The sequence below is a fragment of the Populus euphratica genome, unplaced genomic scaffold, assembly GCF_000495115.2.
Source record: "Populus euphratica unplaced genomic scaffold, PopEup_1.0 scaffold20.1, whole genome shotgun sequence".
NCBI lineage: Eukaryota > Viridiplantae > Streptophyta > Magnoliopsida > Malpighiales > Salicaceae > Populus > Populus euphratica.
In genome coordinates, this window is record NW_011499854.1 from 3,140,980 (window position 1) to 3,162,852 (window position 21,873).

A 21,873-nucleotide genomic window follows, 5' to 3' on the forward strand; every position below is an offset into this window, starting at 1 on the left:
AAAAATAAAAATTATCTTTGCATGGAGAATTATTTGATACATTGAATATTTTCTTATTTTTTAATATTATTGACGTTCTCATATCTCACTTTTTCCATTCTTTAAATTAGGCAAACCATATATTTTTTTTAATATAGAAACTCTTCCAAATGAATTATTATTACTATTATTATTGGGAATGAGAAAAAAATATTTTCGATTTATAATAAAACTAAATTACTTTTAATGAGGTCTTAGACAAATCATCTATGTTGATACTCATATATTTATGATAAGTTTTCAAATATAATTTAATAATAAAGATGTGAATCACTTATTATTTAAATAAATAATAAAAATTCAATTGCATAAAAAATAAATTAAATAATTACATCCATAAATAATCACAAATTTGATTTTCTAAGCTAAACTCCTCTTCCTAGCCCTAACCCCACCTCTTCACTTTACTACAAAAAAAATCCAGCCCTAAGGCTCAAATTAAGCATCTTAATTTTCCAAGTTGGGCTTCACTTTACGGAACCATCGTCGACGTGGCCGAAGGAAGGCATCCTTTCTTTCTTCTTAGCTCCATGCTATCACGACCTCTCAAATTTATCGTTAGTTTGTTTCAAAACTAACGGCAGCCGTATAAGTTATAACCTCTCTCTCTCTCTCTCACACACACACACACACGCACACTTAGCCATATTCATTTCTCTTCCACACTCACTGCGAGAGAGAAATGGATATGGCAATTAACATCCGCAGCAGCAGCTCCTCCTTCTCTCTTATAAACCTTAAAACACCTCTGCTTACCAAACAACTCTTCGGTAGTTCCTTCACCTTACCTTCCTTCCCAAACACCTCCAAAACGACATCAACCTTATCACTCCGCTGCCGCCGTTCTCGTTTTTCATTTCACTCTCCGATAAAATGCTCTGTTTCCACCGAAACCTCCACCACCGGTAAGTTTAAATGAATTTCATTTTTATTTTATTTTCCTGTATTTATTTATTTTTATTTGATATATTCAAATTTGTAGAGAAAAAGAGCCAGTTGATGAGAAGAGGAGACATACGGAATATAGCAATAGTCGCTCATGTTGATCATGGTAAAACTACCTTAGTTGATGCCATGTTAAAGCAATCTAAGGTAATTTATTTATTTTGATTAATTAATTATTATTGCTTAACTTACCGTTGTCTTAATAGATAAATTTTGTTTTTAATAATTGTTTAATTTTTTTTCTGCGTAGGTGTTTCGCGATAATCAATTTGTACAAGAGAGAATCATGGACTCCAATGATATAGAACGCGAAAGAGGAATTACAATTTTGAGCAAAAATACTTCAATTACTTATAAGGATACAAAAATCAATATAATTGATACTCCAGGTCACTCTGATTTTGGTGGTGAAGTTGAAAGGATTCTTAATATGGTCGAAGGAGTTCTTCTCGTGGTACATTTTCTCAATTGTTTATGTTGATATTGTTATTTTTATGCTAATGTGTAATGTTAGTGCATTTATGTAATGACTAATGGAGGTCTTGATATTTGTAGGTGGATTCTGTTGAGGGGCCGATGCCGCAGACGAGGTTTGTTTTGAAGAAGGCTTTGGAGTTTGGTCATGCTGTTGTTGTTGTTGTTAATAAGATTGATAGACCGTCTGCACGTCCGGATTTTGTTATCAATTCGACTTTTGAATTGTTTATTGAACTCAATGCGACGGATGAACAGGTATTTTGATGATTGTTATATCATAAGGATTTGCGAGTGTAAGGTTCACACTGAGATGTTCTGCAGTGATTTTTTATAGTCATTGTGGAGAAAGACAGTAATAGAAAACTTACCGAGCCTCAACGAGAATTTGGTGAATGATAATTAGTAGAAGTACTTCTAGACATAGTCTGTTTGAGATTTTTACTATGTTGTTTCAAGGTTTTCTTTAGCCTAGTGCATGCTTTAATATCATCAAAAGATAGCAGTTTAAGGCATGGTCTGATCGCATCTTTAATTTCTGTTGCAGTGTGATTTCCAATCAATATATGCGAGTGGTATAAAAGGGAAGGCAGGATTATCTCCTGATAATTTGGCTGAAGATCTCGGCCCACTTTTTGAGGCTATAATGAGATGCATACCTGGACCACGTATTGAGAAAGACGGTGCTCTGCAAATGCTTGTTAGTGGCCATTCCTTGAATTGATTTTTTTCAAATTTGTTCTCATGCTTTGCTTTTATATTGTTTGGCTTTTGATTTGGAATCTCTCGGAATTGGATGGGACTTTATGGCATAAACCATTAGAAGAACTACATGCCAGCAATATGGGTCGATCATTTACCACTAACCAATAAGATTTTACATGCAAATACCATCACTAAAATAGGCTCTTTTGTGCTGTAACCTATGATGAGAAGGCTCACCGTGCGGTGCAATATTTTAACCAGGGTCAAAGGGATAACTGATTGATGGGGAGTGGCTTTAGCATCAGCAATCACTTGCTTTCTGTTGTTTCATATGAGTGAATTTCATCGAGTTTCTGTCCCTCAAATTCCAGGGTGGCAGGACATAAAAAAAATATTATGACAGATATACTAGCTAAGTTTTTCTTATAAACAAGTATCTTTGGGTAATGCTTAGGATCCTTTGATAATTCTGCAGTAAAGTTTCCAGAGCTTTCTAGACCAAAGTTCTCATTCTTTATGTCCTCAGTCTTGGCCTTTTCTTAACTAAATATGATGTTGCAGGTTGAATGCAAGGATTATTTGTCAAGTTATTATCGTATGCATTGCTAATACAAGTCTTTAACTAATGACAATAAAATTTGAGAAGAAATTTGTCTCATTGCTTGAATTAAATTGAAAGCTGAAAATCCTTGTCAAGAAGATGAAGCAGATCCCATGAGTGGCAATTTTAAAGATGAGCTTTAGTTAATTCATGTATATTATCATCATCTAGGTAGTTGACTCTGTAAATTAAATTGATACATAGCTCATCCTTTTGTTTTGACTTTGATTGGATTTGTTTGCATTTCCTGTATGAACTTACTATCACTTGGATGTGTGTTTATTGTTGAAATTGACATATTGTAGGCCACAAATATCGAGTATGATGAACATAAAGGACGAATAGCTATTGGACGGTTGCATGCTGGGGTTCTGCAGAAAGGAATGGATGTGAGGGTGAGTGCCCTTTCTTTTCTTGTGGCTTCAACATTCTATTTTCCATTAGCATACATGTTGGATAGTCCTGTCTTGATATTGGCAGTTTTGAACTGTAATTGGTAATGCTTTCATACTTTCTCAATCAATTTCTGTTGCATGATGTGGTTTGCTGATGTAAAGATTTTGTTCTGATGATTAATGATCAATCTAAGTTGCATTTGAATGGATAAAGGCTAAAATAATCTGAAAAAAAATAAATCTATAGTGTTGCAAACAGATAACCGTGGTATGATCTCCATATGTCATTTGTTGCTGAACTTCAGCTTTTAGACATTGTAGGTGCTGTACTGTTGTACTGCAAAGCGGCGCCCTGATAATTACTTGAAGAAGTTATTCCAATACAATTGATTCAAGAGCTATACAAAAATACAGGAAAATAGATTCATTTATAAGATATCCTTATTGCTGTAGATGACTGAGAGATCAATCATAATCATTTATTTGATGACTGCCTGCAACACTTAGTTGTAGTTTTCACATATCAAGTATAAGCATAGACGTGTTTCTTCTTTTAACTATGATGATTTGAAGTTAGAGACACCAGTTTCACAGCAATTGTTGAAGTTGAACAAAGAAAGAAGCAAGCAAACCTTTTTCTTAATTTTGTGTTGAGTTTTTTGTAGGTATGCACATCAGAAGATTCGTGTAGATTTGGAAAAGTTAGTGAGCTTTTTGTTTATGAGAAGTTCAGTAGGGTTCCAGCCACAAAAGTGGAAGCTGGTGACATTTGTGCTGTCTGTGGAATTGAGGACATTCAAGTATGCCTTTGCTCTCTTCATTCCTTCATTTTGCTCTATCTTCGTAAATTAAATTTCAGAAGGGGACATTCTTAACTGCTTATACCATGATTAATGAATGTTAGTCTCTTCAAACAAGTGTAATGTTGGAAGCGCATGATTTTGAATGTTACTTTTAGAAACTGTACAAATAAACTGGAAAATATTTAAATGGAATATTGTACCAACAAAATAGGAATGAGGGACTATCAGTGTTCCATGAATCAACTGTTATTCTTATTTCGAGGTCACCTGATTTATCATATGATCTAAATTTGATTCATGCAATAGAGTTGTGTTATATTTATCATGACTGATTTAATTTCATTGTTCAGATTGGGGAGACAATCGCTGATAAAGCATTCGGGAAACCATTACCATCTATCAGAGTGGAAGAACCAACTGTGAAAATGGCCTTTTCCATAAATACATCACCTTTTGTTGGCCGAGAGGTATGTCTATTAAACAGTGACCCAGAACTGTCAGAATCGCATTCTTTCAATAAGTACTTCATAGTCTTTTTTCTTTTTCTTTCTTTGTGAACCTTCACCCAACTTCGTTGGTCAGGCAAGTGGCAACAGTATGCATCCCCCCAACAACCTTAGTTTTCACCTTTGCTTATGATTATTTGAATCTATCCTTGCAAAGTAGCTCAAGTGATGTTTTGACTGAGTGGTTGACTCATCAATTGACTGGCACTGAGATCTCCTTGCAAAGATCTTGTTTACCATGTGTTTTGCTATTTCTTCTATATGTAAGCCATCAATAAAGAGGCTTTAGCTGATATTAGCATATGTATAACTGTGTTAATGTGAACTTCCTAGCATTTTGGTGGCATTGAAGCCTTTGGGTTTTTTCATTTCATTTCAGGGAAAATATGTTACCAGCAGGAATTTACGAGATCGACTCTACCGTGAGCTTGAACGAAATTTAGCTATGAAAGTTGAAGATGGTGAAACTGCTGATACATTTATTGTCAGTGGGCGTGGTACTTTACATATCACCATATTAATAGAGAACATGTAAGTATAACCTATTTTTTCCTTCCTTCCATATCTTCAATGTGGCATGTCTGTGTGTGTTGTGACATACATTCATTTCAGGCGACGAGAAGGATATGAATTCATGGTGGGACCTCCAAAGGTCATCAACAAAAAGGTCGATGACAAAGTGCTAGAACCATATGAGGTGATTTACAGATTGCAATTTTCCTTTCCTTTTGTTTTGGGTTTTATAAAGAACATGAGATATATATGTAAATGCTTCTTGATTGAAAAAGGTGTGGGATGCTTCGATGTTCTTTTCATGAGCATGCTTGTGCTTCTTTTTGTTTATTCTCATGGTTTATTTTAGTATACTATGTTATGTACATATATTTTTGTGTGTGTGTGCGTGTGCGTGCATGTGGATTATTTTAGGAAATAGATAAACTGATAGAGCTCAACCTGTCAAAAGAAGTTTAAATTACTCAAAGTATTGATAGAATGCCCCTGGTCTAGCAACCTTAGTTGGTAAACTCGCCAGTTATCATTCTAAGAAACCTACAATTGAATTCTGCTCACACCTTGTATGGGAGAGATGAAAGTAGAGGGTAGGTAGTTACCCTGTAGCTCCTATTGTGTATCCCAATCATTGGATTGAAAAAAAATGGCCCAGGAGTCTTGCAGCTTCATAAGAGAGCATGCCCTATAGCTGAATTTCATGAGCTTCCATACCATTTCATTCAAAAGCATTTTGCACTGCTTGGGTTTGTATTGACAGACAGAAAAAATGAAGCCCAACATGATTGTAAATTGTAACTGAATGATAAAACAATCATATGATGCTGTGTATTTTGCTTTAGCGTTATGCTATTTTAATTGGTATGAATTTTGAGTGCATATTTTGCTATTAACTGATGATGATGTCCTTGATTTCTTAACTGATGCCAGTGCCCATATATTATGCATAAAAGGTCATACTTTCCATTGCATTACATCAGTTATTTCTAACAATTGATATGCTTGCAGATTGCCACTGTGGAGGTTCCAGAAGAGCACATGGGGGCTGTGGTTGAACTTCTTGGTAGAAGGCGTGGACAGATGTTTGATATGCAAGGGGTTGGGTGCGTAAAATGTTCTCTTTGCTTTAATTTTATTTTTAATGTTCTAGTTGAAGTATTTCAAAATCTTAATGTGCTGTTATGTAAGATTTACTATATATCTATCTTTATACAACACAAATACTGGATAGTTTGAGGTGCAAGAGGCATGGAACTTGTGAAGAAATATGTTTGCATGTGTTCAATCATCCTGTTGACCATAAATAGAAAAGATGAAACTGCTCATATAATAAAATCTTAAGCAGAGATGCCTTGACCTGCAATATCTATATGATATTGGTGTTTCTGTATTTCTACAAACCAACCCTGCCGGTCCTAAGGATCAACTAATACACAACAATTATTTTATACACTTTCACTTATCAAGACAAGCACAAGCATGGTAATCTCTCTCTTAAGTTGTCAGCATGATTATTGAATTCATGTATCTTGAATAATGAAATTCTGTAGTGTTGGTTTTGTTTTCCCTCGCTTTCCTAGGAAGTATTCTACATTTAATTAGCATGATGCGATTTTTCTCACATTACCAGTGTGTGAATAAGCTATAAAGTCAGTTTTTGTTTTTCATTAATGTGCACTTTGGTTATCTGACATTGATGTTATGGACTTCTTTTGTGCTTAGGTCGGAGGGAACAACCCTGCTTAAATATAAGATTCCCACCCGTGGCCTTCTTGGATTGCGTAATGCAATTTTGACAGCTTCTCGTGGCACTGCCATTCTCAACACTATATTTGATAGCTATGGACCTTGGGCTGGTGATATAATTACACGAGATCAGGGTTCATTGGTAATTACCAACTTTCAGGATTTCTTTGAGATCAGACTTTTGAATATAAACTATTCATTATATTTTAGATAAACAATTGACATATCTAAAATATCTCAGGATAAAGTAATGTCCAGCGACTCAACCAAAAATGCCTGCATGTTTACACGTTTGTTCATCTATTTTCATTTTATATACGGCAAGAAATTGATTTTCAGGTTGCCTTTGAGGATGGAACATCTACTTCTTATGCCCTTGCCAGTTCACAAGATAGAGGGCAAATGTTCATTGGACCTGGAGCAGGAGTTTATAAAGGTCAAATAGTTGGCATCCATCAACGAACAGGGGACCTGTCGCTTAATGTGTGCAAGAAAAAGGCTGCTACTAACGTACGTTCAAATAAAGAACAAACGGGTAAGAAACAGCTCACTAAATTGCTTTAATAACTCTCTATATACTGTTTAAATGGGAAATGGGGGATTCGTAAGGCAGTTAAAATTGCTACGATCTAAACCCCACAGCAATTAATAATGTGCATTCATTTATCATATATTCTCCAGAAAATGGATCTTTTATTGAGCTGATCACTAGGAGAGACACCAGGAAAAGGGATGAATGAAAAGATACATTTTTAGTCAAAATAAAAAAGGAAACTACTCTAGATGATCCCCTGCATGCTCTTGTGTATGGCCTAAGCTAAAGTCGTGAACTTGAATACCAAGGAAGTGATTAAGGTGTCAAGAATTAATATCTTTGTCTCCTTACCTTCGTGCAATCTGCCTGCCCCATGTTTACATAGCGATAGAATCATGCTGGAACTCATTCTGCAAGTCATGTCCACGCAATTGGCCATCCTCTCTCTCTCTCTCTCTCTCTCTCTACACACACGCGAACGCACAAACACACACACGCATATATGCAGACGTCTACCACAGTGCCTTGCAGTTAACGATAGATATTCATCTTTTTAATGCAGTGGTTCTTGATACCCCGTTGGATTATAGTCTGGATGACTGTATTGAGTATATTCAAGAAGATGAACTAGTGGAGGTTACTCCCTCAAGCATTCGAATGTGCAAGAATCCAAAGCTTGCAAAAAAGACAAGGTGAGCTGTGTAGACTTGCATCCAGTGGATTCGCCAGCAGAGCATCCTCGTGAACTAATGCGAATACAATAGAAGCCGCACAATTCAATAGTTTAAGTTCAGCCTTTGATGCCATTCTTTTTCTGCACTCTCGTGAAAGTATTTAAAGTTCCCTTCGAATGGCAATTTTACGGAGATTTTGTTTCCTGATATATGGTTGTATATAACTACATGGGACATCCCATTATTCTAGTCTAGAAGATTTCTAGATGTAAGTTATACTGCTAGGAAATGAGCACGTGAAGGTTGTCATTGACTTTGTAATTTGGATCATGTCTCTCCCTCTCTGGAAGGGGTCGAAGATGATACATGTTTTAGCATAATGCTTGTCATTTGATCCGAGCTTCATTCGTTGGCTCGATATTTTTTTTACTAATAAGAAACTTGAACATGCTTTTTCAATGTGTTTTTTTTTTTATGAAAAGATTTCCAAAATATAAATCTAAAATTTTTTATATATATTGAATTAAATAAATTAAGAATTATTTGTATAAATAAATAAATAAAAGTTATTAACAATAAATAAAAATAAATTTGATAAAATTTAAGAGATAAATATAACTTAAGATATAGGTTATTTATCCTGTTATATTAAATGAATTTATTTATTAAAATTATATTTTATTAAATCAAATTAAATTAAGTTGTTTTTCTTATCTTATCCTCTCTCTTTTTTCTTCTTCCCCAACTTCCACCCTTAGCTCTCTTTGAAATATCTAAGTGGAGATCTAATTTGTTTTGATCTCAAATTTAGCCTAATTATTTTAATTATAATTTTTTTTAATATTAGATTGGTTAAATATTGAGCTATTATAGTTTTATATGACTCGAATTTCAAGTTTGGTAAATTTATTCAAGTTTATTTAGGTTTTTTTTTTTTTTTGCTTTTGTTAATTGGTTTCATTTTTATTTTTCTATATTGTATTGGTTGAGATTTAAGTATTATTATTTTTTTAATTTTTTTTAGTTGAGTTATCTTAATCTTGTTAGCCATATTATAGGTTTGACAAGCAAGTTAGGGTGTCTCTAATAATTTTGTTTTTATTTTTAATTAATTTTTTAAACATTTATTGTTTTAGTTTAGTTAAAAATTGAATTATCAGGTTTTCTAATTCAAGTAATGTATTTTACGAGTTATTTACTTGAATTATTTTTTTATTTAGAATTATAAAAATATTTTTAAAATATTATCATATGTTTTCTATGAACACCGATTGCTTTTTAAAAAATTAGGTTTATTAATAGTAGTTGTTTTTTAACATTTAATTAAATAAAGTGAACTCATCAAATACATTTGGATTCATAACTCAAATTGCATATTTGTTTTCTTTTAAAAGACACGCTAACACTGCCTTACTAGTTTTTCATATTAAAAATTATTTTATCCTGCTTTCTCTTCATCGCCATCTCTGGCCCTCTAATTCTCTTGGACGCCATTTGTCTTGGACTAGGCCCGAAGCACTCCTGCCACGTGTAGCTAGCTAGGTGGACAGGGGAGAAGACACAAAATGGAAGCTTCTTCGGATTCCATTCGATGACCTGGGTGGTGATGATTTCAGCCAACAGGATCGAAGAGGGTCGTGCTCATAGGGATTTGATAAGTATAATTAGTACGAGGTGATTGATGACAGCCGTAGACTTTAATGTTAAGATGCGGATTCAACTAAGACTAAAATTATTATTTTTGTCTGCTCTTTTGTTTCTAGAAAGACAATACAGGTGGACCGTCGTCGTTCATTACCTGGGTACATGAATCCTGCGTCTGGCATGTTTCTTCAGCCTAGTTAATTAATTGTCAAACTATATGCGCAGCGACGGCAGATGTCAAAAACAAATTGAGGGATTTGGTGTCATTATTTTAAAAAATATTCTATAAAACAATAAAAAAAATTTAAATCAATTTCTTTACTCCCTAATTTGGAATATATGTAAGAAAATGAGGGAAAAGAAAAAAACATAAATTGGGAAAGGGCAGGTTATGTTCCAGCTTTGTACTCCAGGTACAACATTTTAAAACTAGTATATTTTTCGTTGTAGGTTTTTTAAAAAAATATATTTTTTATTTTATATATTAATTAATACATTAAAATAATTTATAAATATTTAAAAAATAATTTAAAAAACAAGGGGGGCTAAGCCAAAAAAAACAAATGGCTTGTTCCAAAATGCAACTAAAATTATTTTTTTAATATATTAAAATATTTTTTTTATTTTTTTAAATATTTTTTTGTCTTACCGGGAGTATAAAACACCATCAAGGTCTGTAAGCAACCCGATGCTACCACCTATGCACTGATTTGAAGATTTCGTGTGATGGCAGTTCATTGCATTTGGAATAATCAACGAATTAATTATTCGGGGCAAGTCTAGATTACTATATATATATATATATATATAATAGTTCGTAGCACAGGAAGAATTTATCAAATTCAAATATTATAGTTTGGCCTAGCAGTGGCATCTTATGATGCCAGCATTGCAGCAACCCTCTTAAACTCAAATGTTATGAATCCATTACTTAATGATTTTCTTGGAAATCAGTCATAAACTTAAAATATTATTTTTTGTGAATTAAATGTAAGAGCACGAACGCTTATAAAAAGCAATTATAGAGAGCAATCTCGAAAAGAAGTATCTGGCTTTACTTCCACCTTTGACTTTGATTCCTGAAAGTGAAAAACATATAGAATATGTAACCAGATCTTTGACCAATTTGGGATTTTTATTTTTTTTATTTTTTCAAACTGAAAGGCTTTCGCAAAATAGAATTCAAGTATTATATGATTTTAATTCTTGCAATCAAATCTTTCCATATGGGTTGTCTGTTCCCGATGTATATCTTTTTTTTCCTTGCTATGTCCTCTGAAATTGAAATATATATTAAGTTAAATGATAAAATGAAGATTAACAAACTCATTTATCATCTCAGCATATGCAAGGAGAATTAGGGTTATTTCTTTTATGCAATATGCTACTTTTTATCGCCTTGCATGCTGAATCACCATTGTTGCTCTGTACCCCAACCAGAATTCAAAAGTTCATGTGCACTTCCTAGGCATGATGCCGCCTTGAGCCCCCTTTCCTTGCTTATTTGAGCTTGCACTCCTTTTTGCATGGTGACCCGACAAGAATTATGTTTCCTGCGCTGGTTGTAGAAAGAATGTCCCAGAATTGTCTTCAAAGAAACAGCAGCTCGAGAGGGAAGTGACCATGGGTGTCTGTGTTCAATGCTTGATCGTTGTAATTGAGTAGTCCATCGAGAAAATATCTTGCAGTTCCATGTCAGATGAAATATGATTTGTCTTTTAGTAATTAAGTTTAAAGAATAATTATGATTGTATCATGGTGATATGTTTTGCATACAATATAATCACAGGATACAAATAAACGATCGTAATTTAAAAGGAATTAACGTGCTAATTGATTTTATAATATATTATTCAATATCTCAATCTTGATTAAAAAGAATCTCGAAAAACATCATAAACAAATTATTAATAAAAACTCTTAGAACAAAAATCCTGTAATTTGCTTAAGTTAATAACTTCATACTAGCTAGAGTTATTAAATTTTAAAAACATCAAAAACACATAACTTACAGTTAAAATTATTAAATTTAAAATTAATTTTTTGGTTAACTCAATGATATGTCAAGTTAGAAAATATAATTTGTTGAGCTGAAAACTAGTTGAGTTTTAAATTAAATTAAAAAAATTAATTTAATATAATCCAGTCAATCCAACATCTCTACTTATAATTTAGTAAAATCATAGTTTGATTTTTATATAAAAAATCAAAATAATAATATTTTAACTTTAAAAAAATCTAAAAAATAATGTTATTTTAAAAGAATTTGAATCAATTTAAATTGACATGTTTAATTCATGACTTGAATATTTGATTGGATTAAGTAATGATGCATCACTCACTCATATATAGTAAAATTATGTATCTTAAACACTCTGAGTTTCAGAACTGTTTTTCACAAAGAAGAGGAAGAAGACATGTAGTTTGATGCTATACACAATACTAAGAACAAAAAAACATGCATGAACATGGTGATCATGCTGGTAATCACAAAAGTTACTTGCAAAGAAATTTCGATGTTAAGAGAATAATTAATAATATATTATTAATTATTTTTTAGTAGGGAAAAAATGAGACAGATACAAACAATAATTATTTTTTAAAATTTATTAAAAAACACAAGTAGGGAAAAAATGAGACAGATACAAACAAAAAAAATAATAAAAGTTAAGATGCATTAAAAATAATAAAAATATTTTTAACTAAAATTTATCTTTTCTTGGCACCATAAAATAAAATTAGGATTATTTGGGAGTGTTGCTAGTTCATACTTTTAAAAAATTTTAACTTTGTAAAAAAAAAATTAATTAAATTAATTGTTTTAATTTACTTCTAACTTTGTAAAAATATGTTAAAATATTTTAATTTTGATATTAGTACATTAAAAATATTAAAAAAGCATTTATGATATTTTTTAAAATAAAAAACAGATATTATTATAATATATTAAAAAAAACAATTTAAAGTACACCATCAACCACCTTTACAAGCATGCATCCAGAAACGAGGATTATCCATATTCTAGACGTTACTTTCTATAGTCAAACTTGTCTAGTTTGACCGATAATCTAAAACTGGGATTGATGCCTTGTCTAAGGCGTTCTGAAATTTGATACGACAAAAATACCCTTCTAGACCCTCGTGGAAGCAGATGCCGTGTGGGTGTGTCTTTTTTATTATCATTATCAATTTCAATGACGGATCTGCCCTTTTGCAGCGATATCAACGAGATGAGACGGTAAATAGGTATTTATGCCCTTTTTTCTTCCTTACCCATAAAGCCCCCACAACATGACTAGAAGAGAGCGACGGTGTATTTAAGAAAATAAAATTAATTTTAGGTTTGAATTAGAAATTTAGAATGTATATCCTTTTTTTTCTTGGGCTTTTATGTATCGTGTTTTAAAAAATAATTTTTTTATAAATTTTTTAATTTCAAAATATATAATTTATCTTTAATCAAATTAAAAGGATGAATTAAATATCCACCAATAAATCTTATAATTAAAACACATGTCTTTTAATTTAAGCTTGTAAAGCTTATAAAGATTATAAAACTTCAAGATAAGTTTATGAAGTGGCTGGATTAAGATTCAAGTTTAAATTTATTTAATTATTATAAATGATAATAAATCTTTTTAATAAATGGTATATATTTTATTATTTTTATTTAATTTTAAAGTATTGGATTTCAAGTTGCTTGTCTAATAATCATTAAGTAACATTAATACTGTCAATATGTTTAGAATCCTCTGAAATAGATTCATTTTAGAGATTTTAATAAAATTTTATGTTTGACATTTTTTAAATGTTAAGAATTAAATTTTAAATAGAATTTAATCTCTAAAAATACTATAAAAATAAATCACGGATGAACCTCTCTAATTTACAATTTGAAAAAAAATATTTAAAGTAACTTTTCTAAAATATTAATCTATCTTTTTTTTTTGAAACTTTTGAAGAAAAAAGAAAAATGCAATAAGAATAAAATAGTAAAAATATAAAATAAAATTTATTTTATCTAAACATACGAATTCAATTTATTTATTAATTAACTTTAAATCAAATATTATAATTAATTTTAATTACAATATCAAAAAATTAGTCCTCAGCATGTCATAATTTCGTGAGGAGAGAGAACATTTTATCAAAGGAAAATTGAAGCTAATTAATTCCTCGAGGAGTAATTTGGTGGAATAGAATGGGGGGTTGTTTTTGGAAATATGATATACAGAAGAAATTCGTGTCCTTTTGGCTGGCTTCTAGAAGACCATGTCATAATTAAAAGGACAGGACCGTAACAAGCAAGTTTGGCAACTTAAAACTTGAAAGCCCCCACTTGTTGGTAAAGTCGTTGACAAAAGCCAAAGTGTAGGGTGAATGATATTTGATTTAGGTTTCTTTAAGTTTCTTTGTTTTCATGTTTTAAAATTATTTTTTAAAATAAATTTTTTGGTGTTTCAAATAGTTTTTAATGTAATAATGTTAAAAATAAATTTTAAAAATATTATTTTAATATATTTTAAAATAAAAAATATTTTAAAAAATAATTATAATATCTTTATTGAACAAGTTATTTATCTAAATTGATTATTCTTGCGCAAAAGTTCATGTGATTCATGAAAAACAAGGTGACCACAATGAATGAAATGATGTCTACAATGTTGATGATGGCGGTCCAGTTGATTCTTGAAGAGGATCATGAGTGATGAATATTGAGGATGATGGTCTGCATAAAGTGAGATGTATAGTAATTAACCTAATTATAGATGTCTTGTTGTCAAAATACAGTACATTGCTATTTCTTTGTATGCATAAAAAAAATAAAAATATATGCTACCACAATGCATATGAAGAAAAAAAATATTATTGCTAATATGATAATTATTGAAAATTTATATAATTATTAATTTTAAAACCTATAAAATTAGTTAAAATATATAAAAATAACTTAAATAACTATATTGATAAAAATACAGTAAATAATACAACATTATACTCATAGTAGAATTGCAAAATTAGGAGTGGAATTGTTGAAATTTTTTCACTTCATTTTTCATTTAAGGCAATAATTGATTGATTGGATACTTTTTTTTTTCTAGAACTATTTTTTGGGTCAATTTTAAGATTGTTTTTTAAATAATTTATTGTGTTTTTAGAATCAACTGTGTAAAGTTATTTTTTTAATATAAAAAATATTTAAATATTATTAATATATTTTTCAGAAAAAACAATAATAATCATAAATTTAAAATTTAACACACGTTAAATAATATGATTTTTAAATATGAAGATAATTCATACAATTCTCTCTCTCTTTTTTCAATTAACATCCAATAATATTTTTTTCTTATATCTTAAACTCAGGAATGGAAAGATAGAGAGACTAAAGTTTTAGAATAATATTAATTTTAGAAAAATAAAACTACTAAAGATATGTCAATTGAAAATGACTAAAGTATGCTCGGGAGATATCAATTTGATTTTCTTAAACTTTCATTTTAGGGAATGGCTTCGTATAAGTTTTTGTAAAACAAAATTAAAATTAAAAAAATTATTTCTAATTCCTCATCCCATATTTTTCCTTCATATTTTTTCATTTCAAGATCACGAATTAAGCACGCGGCACATTGCAATGAATCCGCGTCCGATTCATTCATTATAAAGAATGATTGTTTTTTTTTTAAAAAAAACTTACCTTTATCAGCTTAATTAATTCTGATTACACCATCAAAAAAAAAAAAACTACACGCGTCCGATTCATTCATTATAAAGAATGATTGTTTTTTTTTTAAAAAAAACTTACCTTTATCAGCTTAATTAATTCTGATTACACCATCAAAAAAAAAAAAACTACAAATCTGAACTTTGTTGTGGATATTTCGGGAAAACATCAGACTACCCTCCCCTTTATTTCGGAAACTTGTCATAATAACCCATTTAGAGCTGCTATTCAACTTGGTTTTTTTTTTTATATGAAAATTTATTTATTTTTATTTTAATTAATTTTTTTCCTAAATTATGTAAAACAAAAGAGGAGGAAAGAAATGGGAAGGGATGTGTTGTCAAATGGGAAAGAGGTTTGACCTCTTTTGTTTTTTCTTTCTTGGAACCAAATCCATCCCATGAATGAGTTCTTGATTGTATAAAACAATACAACAGTGGTAGTTGCCTTGTAAATTCCTCTTATCAACCCCATCACCTTCCCTTTCCTTCCCATAAATCCCACCTTCCCTTCTCCTTTCATTTCTTGTCTTGAATTCCTTGTAAATTTTCTCTCTTGATCTATATTTCTTGGAAAGGCAACAACGTATTTGCAAATCAAAATTTTCTTTCTTGAATCAAGCATCACCCTTTATTTGTTGGATCAAATTCTGTTGAGAATTGGGTTTTCTATTTTGAGATTTCATCATTTGTAGCTTAAGTTTGGATCTTTCAAGCTAATTTGCAATACCCTCTTTTGTTTTGGTCTAAAAATCAGATTTTGATTGATCTAATAATCCAATTCCATTTTTTTTCTTGAAATTCGAGTGTCCTGCAGAAGGCCAGAAAATTTCTCTTTATTATTTTGTTTTTCATTCATGGGTAATTGTTGTGTAACACCATCAGGAAACCCTGAGAAAACGAAGCACAAGAAGAAACATAACCGATTTGCCTTAGATTATGGGCTCCATGATGGAGGCCACAAGCTGATTGTGTTAAAAGACCCCACAGGAAAAGAACTTGAGCAAAGATATGAACTGGGTACAGAACTAGGCAGGGGTGAATTTGGAATCACATACTTGTGTACCGATAAGGAGACTGGTGAGAATTTTGCTTGCAAATGTATCTCTAAAAAGAAGTTAAAGACAGCTATTGATATAGAGGATGTAAGGAGAGAAGTGGAGATCATGAAACGTATGCCTCAGCATCCTAATCTTGTCACCTTAAAGGATACTTATGAGGATGATAATGCAGTTCATTTGGTGATGGAGTTATGTGAAGGAGGAGAGTTGTTTGACCGGATTGTGGCTAGAGGACATTACACTGAGAGGGCTGCCGCAGGTGTTACAAAGACCATTGTGGAGGTTGTTCAGGTAAAGAGATGATCTTGTGGTTATTATTTATTTATCTTTTTTTTGAAGTTTTCATGATTGAATCTTTGTGAGTAGATGTTACTCTCTTTTTTTTATGTTTTAATTTTAAATGCTTGTACATAAATTTAGCTTTTGGATCTTGAATTCATGGTTGGTAGCTAGCGCTATTTGTGTGCCGAGGAAATATGGTTTTTTATTTGGTGAATAGAGGTCTAGGACCGTAAGCACTTGATAAAAATGCACTCTATTGCAAGTGATTAGTGAATATTATCCGGCAGAAAATAGGAGATAGTTTGTCTTGATGAGTAGATGTGGCAGATATTGATTCTGACAATCTGAAAATCTTATAGTTTTTACTGTGGATTCTCTTTATGTTGATTTCCTCCTTTTGCCCTTGCTTCTTGTGCTTACTGCTTGCTTTGAATAACCTCTATTGTTCATTAAATCTTGATTCCTCTCTTGGTACACTTTTTTTAATTTCGTGAGTTACTGTGCCGTTACTATAGAAATGTTTGGTTCCTCCCTCTTGGTTTTATCTGTTTCCTTTATTCTTCATTTGATTTCTCACTGCTGTTTTTAAACTCTGCTGACAATGGGATTTGCTTCACAGTGATAAGCTTTTGGTAATAACTTCTATGCTGTCCAAAATTAGATAAAGGGCCAAATAGGGTTCCCTTCCTTTCTAACATACAGCATGCGTTCTCAATTGACATTACTTCTTCCAAATTGCACGCATTATATTCAGTTAGCAGAGTCCTAATGCTTTTGGGATATGTTTTATCATGATCCAGATATGCCACAAGCACGGGGTGATGCATCGGGATCTAAAACCTGAGAACTTTTTGTTTGGAAACAAGAAGGAGAATGCCCCTTTGAAGGCAATTGATTTTGGATTGTCAGTGTTTTTCAAACCTGGTAATGTCTTATTATTACCCATCACCCATTGCATATTTTTTTATGAACAAACCTATTCCATTTTATAGTTCTACTTTTTAGCTTTCATCCTTTTTGGTACATTGGCTGAAGGTTTTACTTTCTGCAGGTGAAAGATTTACGGAGATAGTTGGAAGTCCATACTACATGGCTCCTGAAGTGCTCAAGAGGAATTATGGCCAAGAAGTAGATGTCTGGAGTGCTGGTGTAATACTTTACATCTTACTTTGTGGTGTTCCACCCTTCTGGGCAGGTTGGTATCTTGTTCTGGTTAAGGAAATTTCAACTGTATGCACAATTATTGTTTTCATTAGGTGCTCAGGAACAATTCTTAGTTATGCATGCATTATACACTGGTGCTGGTATTTTTCACTGAAAAACTCTACCTCCACTGCAGAAACTGAACAGGGAGTTGCACAGGCAATTATTAGGTCAGTTATTGACTTTAAGAGGGATCCTTGGCCCAAAGTTTCTGATAATGCCAAAGACCTTGTGAGAAAGATGCTTGATCCTGACCCAAAGTGCCGGCTTACAGCACAACAAGTGCTAGGTAATGTTCATTTCTAATGAAATGGTTTTCTCGTGCTTTTGGATCTTCTATTGTTTGGATAATACGGTGATGTTGCTTGGAAAATCCCAAAACTGCAATTCATGGAAACACAGGTCTTCTAAGTTGTTTGTTCTTGAAATGCAGATCACCCTTGGTTGCAAAATGCAAAGAAGGCTCCTAATGTTTCTTTAGGTGAAACAGTACGATCAAAGCTCAAGCAATTCTCTATTATGAACAAACTCAAGAAAAGAGCTATGAGGGTAATGTCTTTAGAATTTGCTGGATAGAATATGTAAACTAATGATTTTTATCTTTCCAGTTCAAGAAAACTTGGTGTTTGCTTTACTGATATTGTTTGGATGTGGTGTTCATTCTAGTTTGAGACCTGTCTTCCTTTATCTTCCATTGCTTACATTGTCAAATTAACAGGTAATAGCTGAGCATTTGTCAGTGGAGGAAGTTGCTGGCATAAAGGAGGGATTCCAACTGATGGATACTGCCAACAATGGCAAGATTAACATTGATGAGCTAAGAGTTGGATTGCAAAAACTTGGCCAACATGTCCTTGAGAGTGACCTTCAAATTTTAATGGAAGTGGTAAGTCATGAAATTTAGATTTTTTTCACTGTTTTTTTATTATACATTGATCTTGGATGGGGGGAAAAAAAAAACCCTCTATAACCGCTATTTTCTGCCATAAACTTGACAAGTTTCCTTTAACAGGGTGACATAGATCGAGATGGTTATCTGGACTATGGAGAATTTGTGGCTATTACTGTTCACCTGAAAAAGATGGGGAACGATGAACACCTTCGCCAAGCCTTTAAATTCTTCGACCAAAACCAAAGTGGGTACATAGAAATTGATGAGCTAAGAGGTGCCTTGGCTGATGAAGTTGATGGAAGTAATGAAGAAGTTATTAATGCTATTATTAATGATGTGGACACAGACAAGGTCAGTCCTATTTTCTTGTCAGTTGGGTTTGTTTCTGGATCTAAAAATGGCATGCATATTTTATGTTAGATGGAAATTGACTCCTCTGCACACACAGATGCACATTTTCCTTGTTTTATATACATGAAAAACCCCTTATATAATGGCTGTAAGCGTAGATACAAAGTGTTTTTTTTTTTCTGAAACTTTCGAATCCCACCTGGAAATGTCTGTCTTGATAGTGTTTTCATAACGTGCTCATTTCCATTAACTTTGGCATGCATGGAATCAAACCTGAGCCCCTTTATCGGAACTTGCAGGATGGGAAAATAAGTTACGAGGAGTTTACCACAATGATGAAGGCTGGAACAGATTGGAGGAAAGCATCAAGACAGTACTCGCGTGAGCGGTTCAACAGTCTGAGCCTGAAACTAATGAGGGACGGGTCATTAAAATTGGCCAATGAGGGTAGATAACTCAACAAGAGTTGACTATAGAGAAGGTGCTCTTCCCCCATATGTTATAGTATTACAATTGGTTTCTTTTTAAAATCTTTACAGTTAACAGGGACCTTTGCCCTAATTGAAGAAGTGATTTTTCCATTTGTTTGCTGTGAGAGTGATAGGAGAATTGAGCGGTGAAGGGCTGCTGGGGCTGTATTGTAAATAGGGGTTAAATTGTTAATGCCATTATCATTGCATCGCCTACCTTTTGTTAGGTGTAACTTGATCGAACCTTTCATTTCGATGTTACAGAGCACGTCGAGGGCAATTTCTCTACTCTGTTCCAAAATAACATCCAGGTCAATATGTTCTTTTTTCCTTAGTAAAACACCAGTTAAAATGGTTGCAAAAGGTGGTGAGACATGCCAGGAAACTTGGCACAGATTCAAGATGTATGTCCGCCTGTGTTTTTAGTTTTCTTTTCCGAGATAAAAAAAACCCGCCGGAGGTTCGCTTCCTAAGCCCTCTGCAGTCTGCAGCCGATGCTTAGAGCTATAAAGTGGCTTAACTAACAAAGCTGTTTCCTTGACGACTTGTTTTACCAGTTAGGTTAGTCAAGGTTAATTTAAAATGTTATTTTAATAAAAAATAGATTTTTTTACTTATTTAAGCTCGATTTTAAATTAAAAAGTCATCGTGTTAACTTGTTAAACAAAAATTATAAGTTTGGCATGAACGTGACATGATATTCCTTCTACATTCAAAGCTGTTGCGCTTTTTTCTTATAACTTGGAATCAGTTTGAATATCTTGGCAAAACCATCGTGATTTGACATGAATATTTTTCTTATTTATCAGAGACTATATAAAGCATAAATATTATGCTCGTTTCATTATCAAGCTTTAAATATGAAATCAGTTTAATTTCATCTTCAATCTCAAATTATTTAGTTATCAAATCTTTTTCTCAACATATAAATAAAAACTTAATTACAACATATAAAACTTTTTATTCTTATTTTGGATGGAGTAAATTGTAGTAAAATAGGAAACTAGATTATTGTCACTCATGTTATATAAATTAATAGCATGTTTGAAAATATAATTGGGGTTGCTTTTCCAACTATTTTTAGTATTAAAATACATTAAAATAATTTTTTTTTATTTTTTAATTATTATTTTTAAAATTAGCACATTAAAACAATCTAAAACATACAAAAAATTAATTTTTAGTAAAAAAATATTTTTTTTAAAAACATGGTTTGCACCGCATTCCCAAACGTTCTCTAAGTAATAAGATTATGAATAGGAAATAGTTCATTTTCTTGCATCATTTTCTTTTTTTATATAATTTAAATATTTATATCTATAGAAAAAGAACTAATGTTAGAAAATTTAACAAAGTTTGATATTACCTTAAATATGCTTGTATAACTTATTCTCTAGGAAAAAAATATTTTTTTAAAAAAATAAATCCACCTACCAATAAAACTAAACATCAATGTTTAACAAATTAATTAGAAATTAATTAATTAAATTCAAATAAAACATCATAAACCTCACAAATTATTGAGAATTTATATGGTATCAGAATAATTTGATGAGCCACGGAATTATAAAAAAATACTATAATACTTGATCCATAAAGACATGATAATAAAATTGAATCATTTTTTTATATTCAAAGTTTTAGTTAATATACAATGGATTATCTAACCATATTAAAAAAGCCAAGTTAATTTAAATACAAAATTTAAAAATAACTAAGTAGTGGTACGTAGCTTGTGAAGCCCTACATTTCTCGAACCTTCTAGCCTGGAAATATAGTCTTGTTAGTGAACTAGATTAAGGCTTGTGGCCCAAACCAAACCCATTCCATAAAAGGAAGGCAAAGCATTTGATGGGAACAGAACCTTAGTATGTATTCTACATGTAAAAATGGGCTCATTTTCAATATTTTTGTTAGCAAGTCGATATATATTAATAGCTAAATTGTTAGTGTCAAGAGAAGGAGGGTCGAGCTTAATATATGCACCATCATGTATAATCAGAAGAAGAACTAGAATTGGATCACCAAAAATATATATTCATCAAAATTAGGATAAACTCATGGAGCTAACCATTATTATCTAAATTCAAAATTTACCTGATTTTACAAGTTTATATATATATATAAGATATAAATTAAAATTAAAAATTAATAAAATTAAATTTAACTTGTATAGAATTGATAAACTCGAAAAAAAAATATTGCAATTATTGTTGGCCTGCTTCCACGTCTCTCAAAAATAGAAAATGTAAAAAAAAAAAACAAGGAAGAGTCCAAAATGTTAAAAATGTTTCCATGTCTGCCTAACTTTTT

General features: G+C 31.6%; 2 protein-coding genes across 2 annotated transcripts; both read left to right on the plus strand.

Annotated features, from left to right (window-relative positions):
- Positions 1 to 599: 599 nt before the first annotated feature.
- Positions 600 to 8,353, plus strand: SVR3 (elongation factor family protein). The gene is made up of 14 exons (XM_011022046.1): positions 600 to 944; positions 1,022 to 1,131; positions 1,235 to 1,438; positions 1,540 to 1,716; positions 2,006 to 2,158; positions 3,070 to 3,159; positions 3,825 to 3,959; positions 4,313 to 4,429; positions 4,848 to 4,999; positions 5,081 to 5,165; positions 5,987 to 6,081; positions 6,701 to 6,866; positions 7,064 to 7,259; positions 7,822 to 8,353. The coding sequence occupies exons 1-14, from the start codon at positions 722 to 724 to the stop codon at positions 7,953 to 7,955; spliced, it is 2,037 nt and encodes a 678-aa protein (XP_011020348.1). The 5' UTR covers positions 600 to 721; the 3' UTR covers positions 7,956 to 8,353.
- A 7,277-nt stretch (positions 8,354 to 15,630) lies between these two features.
- On the plus strand, positions 15,631 to 19,810 carry LOC105122759 (calcium-dependent protein kinase 32-like). The gene is made up of 8 exons (XM_011022047.1): positions 15,631 to 16,653; positions 17,445 to 17,568; positions 17,696 to 17,839; positions 17,984 to 18,136; positions 18,281 to 18,396; positions 18,566 to 18,733; positions 18,860 to 19,090; positions 19,390 to 19,810. Exons 1-8 carry the CDS (start codon positions 16,159 to 16,161, stop codon positions 19,543 to 19,545), a joined length of 1,587 nt encoding a protein of 528 aa, XP_011020349.1. The 5' UTR covers positions 15,631 to 16,158; the 3' UTR covers positions 19,546 to 19,810.
- The last annotated feature ends 2,063 nt before the right edge of the window (positions 19,811 to 21,873 follow it).